At 56.3% G+C, this 12,866-nt stretch overlaps 5 protein-coding genes across 5 annotated transcripts; 3 read left to right on the forward strand and 2 right to left on the reverse strand.

Annotated features, from left to right (window-relative positions):
- Positions 1-53: 53 nt before the first annotated feature.
- Positions 54-1,698, reverse strand: AYL99_05896 (hypothetical protein; the record flags this gene model as incomplete). The annotated part of the gene is made up of 2 exons (XM_018837408.1): positions 54-502; positions 555-1,698. The coding sequence occupies 2 exons, from the start codon at positions 1,696-1,698 to the stop codon at positions 54-56; spliced, it is 1,593 nt and encodes a 530-aa protein (XP_018694261.1).
- Positions 1,699-3,574: 1,876 nt separating this feature from the next.
- Positions 3,575-6,885, forward strand: AYL99_05897 (hypothetical protein; the record flags this gene model as incomplete). Its single annotated transcript, XM_018837409.1, has 2 exons — positions 3,575-5,003; positions 5,105-6,885. 2 exons carry the CDS (start codon positions 3,575-3,577, stop codon positions 6,883-6,885), a joined length of 3,210 nt encoding a protein of 1,069 aa, XP_018694262.1.
- Positions 6,886-7,009: 124 nt separating this feature from the next.
- On the forward strand, positions 7,010-9,174 carry AYL99_05898 (hypothetical protein; the record flags this gene model as incomplete). Its single annotated transcript, XM_018837410.1, has 2 exons — positions 7,010-7,236; positions 7,857-9,174. The coding sequence occupies 2 exons, from the start codon at positions 7,010-7,012 to the stop codon at positions 9,172-9,174; spliced, it is 1,545 nt and encodes a 514-aa protein (XP_018694263.1).
- A 216-nt stretch (positions 9,175-9,390) lies between these two features.
- Positions 9,391-10,494, forward strand: AYL99_05899 (hypothetical protein; the record flags this gene model as incomplete). The annotated part of the gene is made up of 1 exon (XM_018837411.1): positions 9,391-10,494. One exon carries the CDS (start codon positions 9,391-9,393, stop codon positions 10,492-10,494), a length of 1,104 nt encoding a protein of 367 aa, XP_018694264.1.
- A 440-nt stretch (positions 10,495-10,934) lies between these two features.
- AYL99_05900 (hypothetical protein) lies at positions 10,935-12,636 on the reverse strand (the record flags this gene model as incomplete). The annotated part of the gene is made up of 2 exons (XM_018837412.1): positions 10,935-12,496; positions 12,561-12,636. 2 exons carry the CDS (start codon positions 12,634-12,636, stop codon positions 10,935-10,937), a joined length of 1,638 nt encoding a protein of 545 aa, XP_018694265.1.
- Between the last annotated feature and the right edge of the window lie 230 nt (positions 12,637-12,866).

A 12,866-nucleotide genomic window follows, 5' to 3' on the forward strand; every position in this document is an offset into this window, starting at 1 on the left:
CAACACCATGCCTGGCTCACGCAGCAGCCTGCTCATATACACTGCAACGCTCGTCAGGGGCTCTCATAGACCCTCTCGCCCTCAAACCAAGTGCCCAGGACCTGAGCCCCCTCAAATTCACCTTTGCTCAAATCTCGGTCAACCATAATGAAGTTAGCTTTCTTTCCAGCCTCAATGGTTCCAGCCGTGCTCTCCCGCCCAGTCGCCAAAGCACCCGCCACAGTCAGCATCTTGCAAATCGCCTCGGCTGCTGGACTCGTGCCAGTTTCCCGTGCAGGAAGTGCAGCAGCGACACTGTCCAGAATCAGGGCACAGGCAGGCAGAACTGACGGATCCTGGAACGCCCAATCGCTTCCCACCGTCAAATGAGCTCCGCTTCTGATCATCTTGCCCCAGTTCCAGTCCATCAGGCCACCGGACATGGCTGTGAGCGGGTGGACGAAGAACATCGACGGAGACATCTCGGCGGTGACATTCAGCTGCTGGAAGCGCGGATAGTCATCTGTCTGCATTAGCGGTTGTCTGCCCAACTCCAGATGGAAGTGGAATCATACCGTCGTGCACTCCGCTGCAATGTGCAATCTCATGCTTGGGTCCACGACTGTTGGTCTTCCTCACAGCTTCGTACACGTCCAGAGCTCGCCGCGTACTGCCAAATCCGGTGCAGTGAATTTTACATGTCATTCCTCGGGCGTCCAATTTCGAAACAGCTTCCGCCAGGTCGTCGATCTGAATCTTGCTCTCGTCAATCTCTCCAGCCTCTGTGAGACCCGCATGCGTGTAGTACGGATGAAGGGGGACTCCATCCAGCATGAATTTGACAAAATTAGTCTCTACATGTTGTGACCGGAAACTTTCTGCTTGATCAAGCGTCTTGTGCAGTGTTTCGAGACGTTCTTCCGCAAGCTGCTCTGGCTTGTACACGATGTGAGTTTGCACATCCATCTTCAGACTTCCCGCGGCATCGAGCTCACCCAGTGCCTTGAGGATGAGTGTATTCGACGCTGCTTCCTGAAAGCTGGTCACCCCGACCGAGTGAAGCAGCTTCACTGCGTGCAGAATACTGCGTTTGATATGTGCCATTTCTGGTTTTGGCAATGCCAGCACCGCCTTTGTCATGGCCAGCTCAGCGACTTCACCAGTCAACGTTCCATCCGGCCGACGGAAATATTGACTGTGAGGTGCATCGGGTTCTGAAAGACTATAACCCGACCTCTCCAAAGCGGCGGTGTTAAGGAACATGGCGTGGCCTCCCCCTCCTCTCAACATCACTGGCGTCTTGGGGAAGTCATGATCCAGTGCTTCGCGATCGAAATCCTCAATGCGATAGAGGCTTCCAACTATCCAGTCGCCATATGCGTGGGCGTGTTCACAGGCGCAGGACGGCGACTTGAGTCTTTCAGCGATATTGGACATGGTTGCGTCCATCCCCGGCTTCACATTGGAGAGACGCGAGAGACCAGCGACCAAAATATGGACGTGTGCATCATGAATACCGGGCATCACAAATCGCGACTGCAGATCAACCATGGTAAGGTTCTCGCGACGTGCCTTGTCTAGAATCTCCTCGTTGGTCCCCACTGCCGTGAATTCACCACTTGCTGAGACGATGAATGCCTCGACGCGGCCTCCATGATCGCTGGCCGTGAATATATTGCCCGAATGGTATGCAATAGGTCCCCGATTTCCTATTGTCATTGTCCTGGATCCAACGTGGCCTTGGCTACTGCCAGAATCAAGGACTGGAGCGATGCAGTTGCAACGAGCAGTTTTACAAACTCGTGGCCTGGTTTCGACTACGGAGATGAAGTTGACTTGGAGTTGGACAGGCTGTCTGTGTAGTCGCAGGGAACAAACGTGAATCTATTCGAGGCTCGAGGATTTAAGAGCCGTGGGGATGCTCTTATGTGGCTCATGCGAGGTACATACTCCTTTGGGATTCTGGGAGATGTCAGCACTACCAAGACATCTGCGGCGGCTTCTCAAAGGAATGGCCCCTCATGGTGTCAGCGAATATCGTCGGCCTCGACAGATGCCGACTGACAATACAGCACTGTGGTGTTGTAGTAATGCTCGACGAACATACTCTGTATGAATGCATCTGTCGCTTACCTATGAAGAGCTGACCGGTGGCTACCGCCTGCCACTTCGGGGGCCCGTCGTAGTGCTGTATGCAGCCATCGCTGCGGTCTTATATATGCTGCTTTAACACCGGGGGCCACGATGCGGCATACGTCGCATATGCCTCCCACACGAGCAGTCGTTCCCACTTCTAAGCTGGCAAGGGGAGGATACATCCTACAATGGATTCCTGGGTTCCTGTCCAAACGATTCGCTCAATTCTCCTATACATCTCAAACAAATACTTCTCCAGCCTTACGCCAACCTAGCCGGGGTTTTCCCACATTTATGTTGGAAGTCTTACTGGCAGCTTCGAGATTCAACAGGCCTCTAGCCCCTCATTCGGAGTGCACCAACCCAGCTTCGCCGATCTGGGTTCATACGAGGGCTACCAGACTTGGTTTTATCACCCATGCCTACATGGAGTTGTCCTGACTTTCACCAGCAAAAGGATCGGCTATCTTCTAAGTCGCTGTCGGATCGTTATCACGATTGCTACCGGACTATTGACAATGACGGACCGAAGACCTGGACGGAGGTCTCTGGGCATGAGCAAATAGTTTCCGGCGTCCGAGAGTTTGCAGGGCAGGCTGATGTGCAAAGGAGATAATAGATCTCGCGATCGATCTATTGTTATTAACCAAGGCGTGGTGCCACGGACTTCCTTCATATCCGTACCGTACGAACCTGGGCGGCGTTGAACTGTAAAATTCGCGAGCCGCTCGTTGTGGGCGGAAAGGTTGGACATTTGACCAGAGTGTGGCGTTGGGCTAGTTATTTCAAGCCCTACACAGTCCATCCTGGCAGCTAGGGCAACGCGAAACTTCTCCCGACTCCGTATTATAAGCGACGATCACGGGCTTGGGTCTGCCCCTTCCCGTGCTTTCCTCCAGTCCGTCATCAAGGCGGTCTCCATCTATCTTATCGACAATGGGCGTACCCCATAACGAAGCGGGACGGCCGCCCTGTGCACCAAAACTAATTGGCTTAGGGGACTTGTGCCCACATCATCGTCACAGATGGTGAACCATCTCAATCTCTTTCACGCTGCCGTTGGAGGAAACGAGACTTCCCGAAAGGAAAGAAAAACTCACACAGGTTGGTGATCATCCGCCAACTTCTTACTTTTCTCTTGAAAGTTGGAACACTTGGCAAGATGGCGGCGCGGCTGAAGACTTGGATCTTTTCATTGTCGTCTCTTTGCTGCTTTTGCCAATCATTATTGATGTGGCACTCTCGTTTTCCAGCTTCTGCGGGAGGGATCGCTTTTGCCTTCATTCGGACACGTTCAATTTGGTACGGGGGTTTGTATACTCCAGGCGGCGGCACCGCTCTTACGCTATCGAGATAACTGCAGGACAACGGAGGAATAGCCGTTGCGCCCCCCTTTCTGCTTCCAGCCCGGAACATGACTATTTAAGATGTCGAGCTTTGCTGAAAGTGCCTCACGAGAATGGACTCGGGAGAATCGTTGCCGCAATCGAAACTACCGTCTAGTCGTCAATGGACCCTAGAACAGCTGGGTATATCGTCCTTTGTTGATAAAGACGGCCAAGAACAGCTGTCGATTCGACTTGACTCATACCCATCAAACAATCACCAGTTCTGCGAGGCGGTGTTGGACAAAGCAACCGGCCACTGGATACCACGCACATCTCAACCTGCACACCAGAAGAAGACCAAGCTTCCGCTGCGCCCATCGCCCCAGTCACTGAAGACAGAGCCAGAAACTGAATGCTGGACTAGCCATCTCCCCCAAAATGAGAATGTTCGTTGGTTCTTGACCGCGGTTGACTGGACCGCGACCGATTTCGGTCCCCTCGAAGACTGGCCTGTTTCTCTGAGGACCGTCGTCAGCCTGGTGCTGGCTGACAACTCTCCTGCCGTGATCTACTGGGGGCCCTCGTTCTCTGCCTGCTTCAATTTGACGGCGTACAACGATGTGTGTCAGCGGCTCAACAACCGTTCTGGCATACAAGGAAAGCGCTTCAAGGACATATGGGAACAGTCCTGGTCGACCTTGGAAAGCTTTTTTCGCGCGATGCAAGATTCCAGTCGCACCATGAGGAGCATGGAGGTCACATTGTTCCCTCAGCAGCCTGACGGCCGCCTTGAAGAGACTTTCTGGAGCGGGACCCTGCTGCCCATCCTCGACGAGCATGGCAAAGTGAACGGCTTTTACAACCGTACTACCGAGATTACCAATGAAAAGGTAAGAGAAAGGAGATCGAAAATGCTCTATTCCATCAGCGCGCCGCCCACGGATCCGAATGGCTCGGTGTGGGAGCATCTTTTCCAAGCCCTACGGGAGAACCCACAGGACTTTCCCATGGCTTTTGCGTACTCTGCCGAAGACGATGCCGCCTCCTGCAAGCTGACGCTGCAACAATCGTTGGGCTTACCGTTGGGCGGACATCCTCTGGTCCCCAAACACGTGGATATCTATGAAGGATCGTCTGGGTTTCTGTTCTACTACCGCCGCCTGAAAGCCACAAATAAGCCGATCGTGCTCCATCATACGGACAACACCCTTCCGGCGACATTTCTGGAGGGATTCGATTGGCGTGGCTACGGCGATACTCCCATCTCCATGGCTCTCATGCCCGTCTCCGTCAGCAGCAGGTTGTTGGGGGTGGTCGTCTTTGGCCTCAACCCCCGGAGGCATTTTCAGACGGAAGACGAGGCCTTCATCCAATCCCTGTGCCGACAAGCATCGGCCTGCATTGCATTTGCGGTCGACCGCGAAGAGGCGCACGAACGCGCCGAAAGACTGACTCTCCAGCTGCAAGAACGTGAGCGGCAGATCAGAGAAATAGCTGAACACGGCCCCGTGGGGATGGTCCGTCTTACTCCTGCTGGGAATATCATGTGGGCAAACCGACGTAAGTTTTGTCGTCGTCTCGACGAGATCATTACGCTTTTCACGTTGGATCGGGGGAGGCCATTTTATTCCTCGCTCGCCGAGCTAACACATGAGTAATAGAGTACTACGAGATGACCGGCCACTCCCTCGAGGACAAATATGAGTTTTCCTTTGTCGAGCCTCTCCACGCCGACGAGAAGGAGCGCATCTTGAGAATGTGGCGCGAACTCGTGGACGATCTGAGGCCTGTCAGCCAGGAATTTCGCTTGCAGAGGACATGGCGGCCCCCCGCCACTGCTGGAAACCCCCATCCAGACGAAGAATCTTGTTGGGTAATGATACACGCGTTCCCCGTCCTCGAAGACGGCAAAGTCAAAAGCATCGTCTGCTGTGTCACCGACATCAGCAAAACCAAGTGGACCGAAGAAGTTCAGAGTCGCCTCGCGCTCGAAGCGACCGAGGCGCGGAAATTGCAAGAAGCCTTCATTGATTTTGTGTCTCACGAGATGAGGAATCCTCTCTCCGCCATCACCCAACTCGCAGATGGGATCACGATGTCTCTCAACGACTGGGTCTCTTCAGATCGGTCACCAGAGGCGACGCAACAATTGCTCAAGGAAAATGTCGAGTATGCCAAGACGATATTGCTCTGCGCGTCGCACCAGAAGAGGATTGTCGACGATGTCCTGACGCTATCGAAACTGGACTCTCAACTGCTGTCGATAACCCCGGTTGCGATTCAACCACATGTCGTCGTCGAATCTGTGTTGACGATGTTTCGAGCAGAATTTGACACTCATTCGATCACCGTCGAAAGCGTCGCCGACGACACGTTCGAACGAAGCAACGTGGATTGGGTGTCCGTTGATCCTGTCCGGTTGACGCAGATATTCATCAACCTCTTGACCAACGCGATCAAGTTTACTAAACTCGAGGCCGTCCGCAAAATTACCATTCGAAGATCAGCATTTCTGGGCCAAGTCCCGAGCATAGACAATATCGTTTGGTTTCCCACCAAGAAGCAAAGGCGACTCCCTCTACAGAGCCCCAGACGAGGTGACGGCGAAGCAATAAATCTGCTTTTCTCCGTCTCAGATACGGGAAAGGGACTGGAGCAAGAGGAGATGGCCCGGCTCTTTCACAGGTTTCAGCAAGGGACGAAGAAGACGCATATCAAATACGGCGGGTCGGGGTTGGGGCTTTTCATCTCGCGCGAACTGACGGAGAACATGGGCGGCGAGATTGGCGTGATCACCGAGCCGGGGAAAGGAAGTACCTTCGCCTTCTACGTGCGAGCACATCGAGCAACTGCTCCGGCCGACCCCGTACAGGTGGTCCCACACTCCGCTCCCTTACCAAAGTCACGGCGTACTCCATCCTCATTGAAGGCGAAGATACCCGTCAGACCATCTCCCAGCACGGCGGCAACCGAGAGGCCCCCTTCGGTGCTGCTCGTCGAAGACAACATCATCAACGCGCAGGTGCTCACCAAACAGCTCGAGCGGGGTGGCTGCATCGTGTACAACGCGAATCACGGGATCGAGGCCCTGGACTTTCTGACCCGGACCCGAGCGTGGCACGACTACCGACCAATCCAGAAGATCGAGACGGCGTCGTCGAACCTGGACGTCGACATCGACTGCATCCTGATGGACGTGGAGATGCCTGTCCTGGACGGGCTGACCTGCACGCGGCGCATCCGGGAACTGGAGCACAAGGGCAAGTTGAAACGGCACATCCAGATCATCGCCATCACGGCCAACGTCCGGGCCGAGCAGATCGAGGCAGCCTTCGAGGCCGGTGTCGACGATATCTTGCCCAAGCCGTTCCGCGTCGGGGAGCTGCTGGAGAAGATCGAGAACAATAGGAAAAAGAGCAAAGCTGCGGTCGCCGGTGAATGAGTTGTACATTTTGGAACGAGCAGTGATGTAACGAGGGTGCCCGGTCCTCTTTCGAGGCCCTGATTGTGAGTCTCACAGTTTGAACGTGATAAAATTACACGGTGGGGAATGCTTCAAGACGGACATGTCCTCGGATCCCAACCCAACAAACTTCTATCGGCTTCCTTCGCGAGACTCCGACGGTGGACTGGACGACGAAGTGGTATCGAGCGATGGAGGAGTCGACATGAAGTACCGCCACAAGGTCTGTGTCCAAAAGACCGTCTCCATGGTCCCCAAGACGAGCAGCGAAGCGATGACGGTGATCCTGACGGCGCGAGACGCACCCAGTTTGGAAAAATTGAGCGGAGGGTAGGAAGGATCCGGGTGGCTTTGGTGTGGCTGTGAGGGCTGCTGCTGCTGGTCAGGGGGCGACGTGGATAATGTTCGCCCGTGACGACGGAGTTGCTGAGGGCGGAGTCCGGTAAAGAAGGTCTGAGCAGGCTGAGTTGGGCGTCGTCCGAGGTCCCGTCGCGAGAGTCGAAGCAGCTTGGGATGCAGACTCGACAGGGTGGGGGGTCGAAAAACCCAGACTGCTGGCATGGCTGGTCAAGAACGGCTTCCTCCGTTGATCACGAAGTATATGAGGATCTGCTTGCTTGGATGGGGTGGAACAAGGGATAGTTATTTTTCACGACCGTTTGCTTTCACGACCACCGATACCCTAGCTTTCTGTGAAGTTTGAAGCACTTGGAATGGCACCATGAGATTATATAGAGATGGAGTAACTAAGTCCTGGACCCCTACTGTTGGATGTACTGTATACCGAGTAAATATTGCTCCACCCGTCGTGATCGTATTCGTACCTCTCGTTTTCGCTTCTCAGGGCAGACACAACGAACGTCTCTCCCACCACAACCAGTCAGTGCCATCACTTGTTCTGGCCCCGTCTGATCTTAACTATCGAGAAACCAAAGGCTAATTAGGCCTAGAATGCCTCCACGACGATCGCACCAGAAGTCGCGCCGTGGCTGCTTAACCTGCAAGGTCGGCCACATTAAGTGCGACGAGACGGGCCCTCCTTGTGGCCGCTGCAGGCTCAGAGGAACTACGTGTGAGTACGCCAGCCCAGGGCCATATCCAGACCTCCTGCAGCCACAGACTCTGCCCTCGGGTCATCATGACCGGGCCCGTGTACATGCAGAACGTGAGCCCCGTCCCGACCTGCCGCCGCAGTCCGTGGACGAGCAGGAAGAGCCGCTGTTCCCCAACGAGGATCGCCTGCTGGAGCTGCAGCTCATGCATCGCTGGTCGACGGTGACGTACAGGAGCATGTGCAGCAAGGTGGCGCAGGACGACTACGTCTGGCAGATGGCGGTGCCGCGGTGGTCGCTGCAGCACGAGTTCCTGTGCGCGGGCGTCTTCGCCCTAGCCGCCTTCGAGTCGGCCGCCAGCTGCTCCTCTTCCTCCTCGGGGGAACGTGGCCGCCGTGCGAAATACCTCGGGGCGGCCGTCAAGTATCAGACCCTCGCGCTGAACCAGTTCCGTGCCCACCTTCAGTTCCAAGAGGCTGCCAGCCTCGAACGCTACGAGACCGTGCTCTGCTTCTCGTTGATGCTGATGGTGCTCGCGTTGGCCTCGTCACAGTTCCTGTCCGAGCTGGCCGGTGGCTCTCAGGGCGGCGACAACGACGACAGTATGGTGCGCAACACGCTGACGCACTTCGAGTTGCTGCGCGGATGCGCCGCCGTTCTCGGAGACAACGCAGAGCAATACTTGGCCCAGAATACGTACGTGCAGAAGCTGACGCCGTTCGAGAACCTGCCCCGGATGCCGCTCGACGCTGATTGCGCGGCGGCCCTGTCAAAACTCAACACGGCCAACGAGAGACGGATCATTCAGACCGTGGGCGATAGCTACGAGCGTCGAGTCCAGCAGGTCGCGCATTTCGAAGCCTGCAAGAAGGCCATCGCCCTGCTTGAGGAGTGCTTTGCCAAATGCGTCAGCCACGACGACGACGACTATCAGGGCTACATCCTGGGATGGCTCAACATGGCCGGCGAGGAGTACGTCAACGCCATCAGGGCCAATGACCATGTCGCACTGCTGGTGTTGATGTACTGGGGCGCGTTGGTCGAGAAACTCGGACGTCGGGTCTGGTGGGCGAGAGACTTTGGGAGGCTGTTGGTCGAGGAGATCTCGGGCCAGACACCCAGTCACACATCCCCAGCCGACGACTGGACGGCGGATCTCATCTCGTCGGCACGGAGATTGTTGGCTCAGCACTCGCGCAGCCAGGATGCTGGGTAGCAGACCGGTCGGTCCCCTGCCGTCACGACGTGTTGTGGCTTGCACTCCTGGCCAGACACGAATACGATCACGATCACGAATACGACGAGCAGGGGTCGAGCGAGGCGTGTACTCCCTCACGAGAGGGCAAAGCCTCTCCCTAAGGCTGGTCTCTCCTTTATAAAGTACCCGGACAGCCTGAGTGACTGCTCTGGGCGCCGTGCGTGATATGCTCATATGTCGACCCAAACTGTCCCCGAACGCTCAACGACACCAGAGCCTCATAGACAGGATGGCTATCCCAAAAATGCAACAACAACTCATCTGCTTCCAGGTCATCTCTCCTCCTCGTCCCCCGTCGCCACACGGTTGAACCTCCCCATCCTCGCCGCGCTGCTCCTGACATGTGCCCCGACCATCTGCCTCTATGCTGTCGAGCAACGCCGCAGGTCCCACCAGCAGCCAACAGACCTGAGCATCCTGGTCTGGACCTACATCCTCGCGGGCACGGTGGGCATCACCGTCGCGATGCTCGCGCAAGCCGTGCTCGCCTACCTGCTCGCCCTGCTCTGCTTCCACGGCCTCCCCGACGACGCCATGTCGTATCTCGCCGAGACGGCCAAAACTGAGCACGACATCACCGACGACGCCCACCGGCAACGACGCCGCGCCATGGCCCGTCGCCGCGGGTACTGGGCATTCATGCTGCTCTTCTCCTTCGTGGCCGCGGGCCTGGTCGAGGAGGGCATCAAGTACGTGACGGTCACGGCCATGCTGGCTCTTCTGGCACGGCGATCCTCGACCAGCACACCGCGTGACTCTATCGCCGTCGCCGTCTCCGCAGCGCTGGGCTTCGCCACGGTGGAAAACTGCGCCTTCATATCCGCTGCGACCCGCCGGTCCAACAAGGGTCGCGGTGCCGCGCCCAAGGACGCCATGTTCGCCCTGCTGACGGCTATGGAGAGGGTGGTGCTGGGCATCCCCGGCCACGCGATGACCGCCACCCTGATCGGAATCAACATGAAGCTCATGCGGGACGACCATGACCATTTCCACAGAGGACACACCTCCACCACCTCCTCCTCCTCCTCCTCAACAATGAACAGCGCGTGGCTGGTCCTGCGCGACCCGGTCCTGTTCCACGGCTGCTTCGACTTCATGCTGTTCGCCGTCAGCGCCCTCGAGGGCAACGTCGGCTGGGTGCACCCACGCCGCCCGCGCACCGTGGGTGTCGTCCTCGCCCTCGCCGTGGGGCTGCAGGCGACGCTGGCGTCCGTGCTCAGGGCGAGGCTGTGCCGGGTCGGACTCTGTGCTGCTGAGTCGTCGTCCATTGGTTGGTGATCATTTGGAGTGAGAGGTCATTGCTTGAGTGTTTGAATGGTAAGGCCTTTGGCATTGGCGATCGGTCTCGAGCTGGGAGACATACCCTGTCACACACAGACACACACACACTCTCTCTCTTTCTCTCTCTTCCCCCCTATCCCTCCCTCTCTCTCTGTCCGGAGCATGGCATGTACGTGTGCATACATACATGCACCTCGACAAACAAACAATCAAACAATAATTGGACATGCGTGTGCAGGAGCAGGTCCACCCATTCCTTCTTTCATCCGTCCATCCTTTCATTTCCTCGATGATCGATCGCCACTCGCTGACAAGGGGAAAAGGTCGTGGTCACATAAAAAACGACCGAGTGACTGAGTGACGGACTGTTTGTCCGTCCGAGACCCAACCTATATATATGTGTATATATAGATAAATGTATCGCCCGCCAATTTCGTTCACAATTGATCTTCATCGTCAGGGTCCGGCATGGCCTCTTCGTCATCATCATTATCATCGCCATTGGCCCCCCAGCTGCTGCCGCCACGTCTAACTCCTCCTGTACCGGCAGCGGCGGCGGCGGCAGCAGCCCCTGACACGGCCATGTGTTTATGGTGGCTCGGGATTGTATTGGACAACTCTTCCGCTTCTTCTTCCTCCTCCTCCTCGTCATAATGGTCTTCTGCGTCGTCGCCGTGTGCTTCCCCGTCGTCCTCGTCCTCGGTAACACTCACGTCCTCCGCCTCGCTGCCCAATTCTTCCTTGACCAAATCCCGGCCCTTGGTCTTCTTCCTCTCGCGCTCATACTCGCGATCAAACTCCTCATCGGACTCGTCCGAAGCCCCGCTGCCTTCACTCTCCCCGTCATTGCCGGGGTCGTAGTCTTCCTCTTCCTCGTCCTCCTCGTCCTCGAGCTGTTGCTGGGCTTTCTCCAGCTCGGTGCGCGTGTCGTCTCCTTCCTCACCTTCCACGTCGCCTCCGCCATCGCCGTTCTGGATCGCACCTTTGCCGTGGGTCGCGGCGTTGAGCTTCTTTGCGCGCCGTGACTCTGCGAGACTGGCATCCTGCAACCCATGCCGCTTGATGTAGGCGTCGATGCCGGGAAAGTCCGCCTGGTCCAACATCGAAAACTCCACCTCCTGGATGGCGGCATCGCCGTGATGAGCTCCTCCATCCGCCACCGAGCTGGCTCGATACACGATATTCAAGTTGAACGTTCGCTGCAGCACGGACGTGTATGATATGCTCTCGACGTCCTCGAACGCAAAGAAGGAGAGCGGCTTCTTGAACCCAAAGAAGATGCCATTGTTCAAGAAGAAGAGGTATCCGTCCTTGCTCCCTCGGAAGCCCTTGACGTGATATGCCTTGTCGCCTTTCCGGTGTGGTTCGGGTTTTGCGCTGCAAAACTCCTCGGCGTCGGGGAGGGTGAGACCTTCTTTGTTGCCACTCCTTTGAATGAGATAGTCGAGCGCCTTTTCCAGGATGGCGCCGGGGTCAGACGCGATTTCCGCCAGGTCACGGCTTGAGACGTGACACGACTTGAGCGGGCCATCGTTGACGGCCCAGGTGATGGCGTCGGTGTTGTTGCTGGACTCTGGCTTCAACAGCAGCACGAAATTGTATTGTTTTGCCGCCTTTTCGGGTATGGGCAGTCTCAGGGCGTAGGTGACCTGGTCCAACGGCACTTCCATCTCGACTTCATTGGTGGCGGGGTTCCGGGTGAAGATGGAAAATGTGGTCCCGGCACCATTGAAATCGGCTCCATATTGCGCGATGCCCAGGTGTAATTTCTTGCGTTGAGGGAGGGAGAACGAGATATCTCTTGCTTCGAGGATCACCTCGCGCGGGTGACTACCACCTTTCTGCGTGGGGGCGGCGGCGGCGAGTGGAAGAGACGAGCCGTCGGGGAGTTTGCGCTTCTTGGAGGCCGGTTCATCGTGGGCAGAGCCGTTCGGAAGGTGCGCGTTGAGATGGTACGACGCAATGTCCTCGAAAAGGGGCGCATACTGCGGCGTTGCGTCTGCAGCAAGTCAGTGAGTGAACATGGACCATGGTGGGAGTGATCTGAACTGCTGTTCACTTACCAATGGCGTCGAAGATTCTCTTTCGTAATTGCGAATTGTTGGCAAAGGCTTGGTTGATCCTATCGCGCCCTGACATTGTGAGCGGTAGCGGTATTCGACGATTTGAACTGCGGAGCTTGAAACTGGTTCCAGTAGTGGTTCTTGTAGAAAATGGTTTACAGGTTTACAGACAGAGGACATTTTATTCCAGCGATGATGCAATTGGCCCCCTGAGCGCGTTCTATGTCCAAATCTCTCGGGCCAATCAATGGAACAAGTACAGAGCCATGTTAATGCGTCCACCACGTGACAACCTAATGCGGTCGG

This window comes from Fonsecaea erecta (assembly GCF_001651985.1).
Source record: "Fonsecaea erecta strain CBS 125763 chromosome Unknown Scaff4, whole genome shotgun sequence".
NCBI lineage: Eukaryota > Fungi > Ascomycota > Eurotiomycetes > Chaetothyriales > Herpotrichiellaceae > Fonsecaea > Fonsecaea erecta.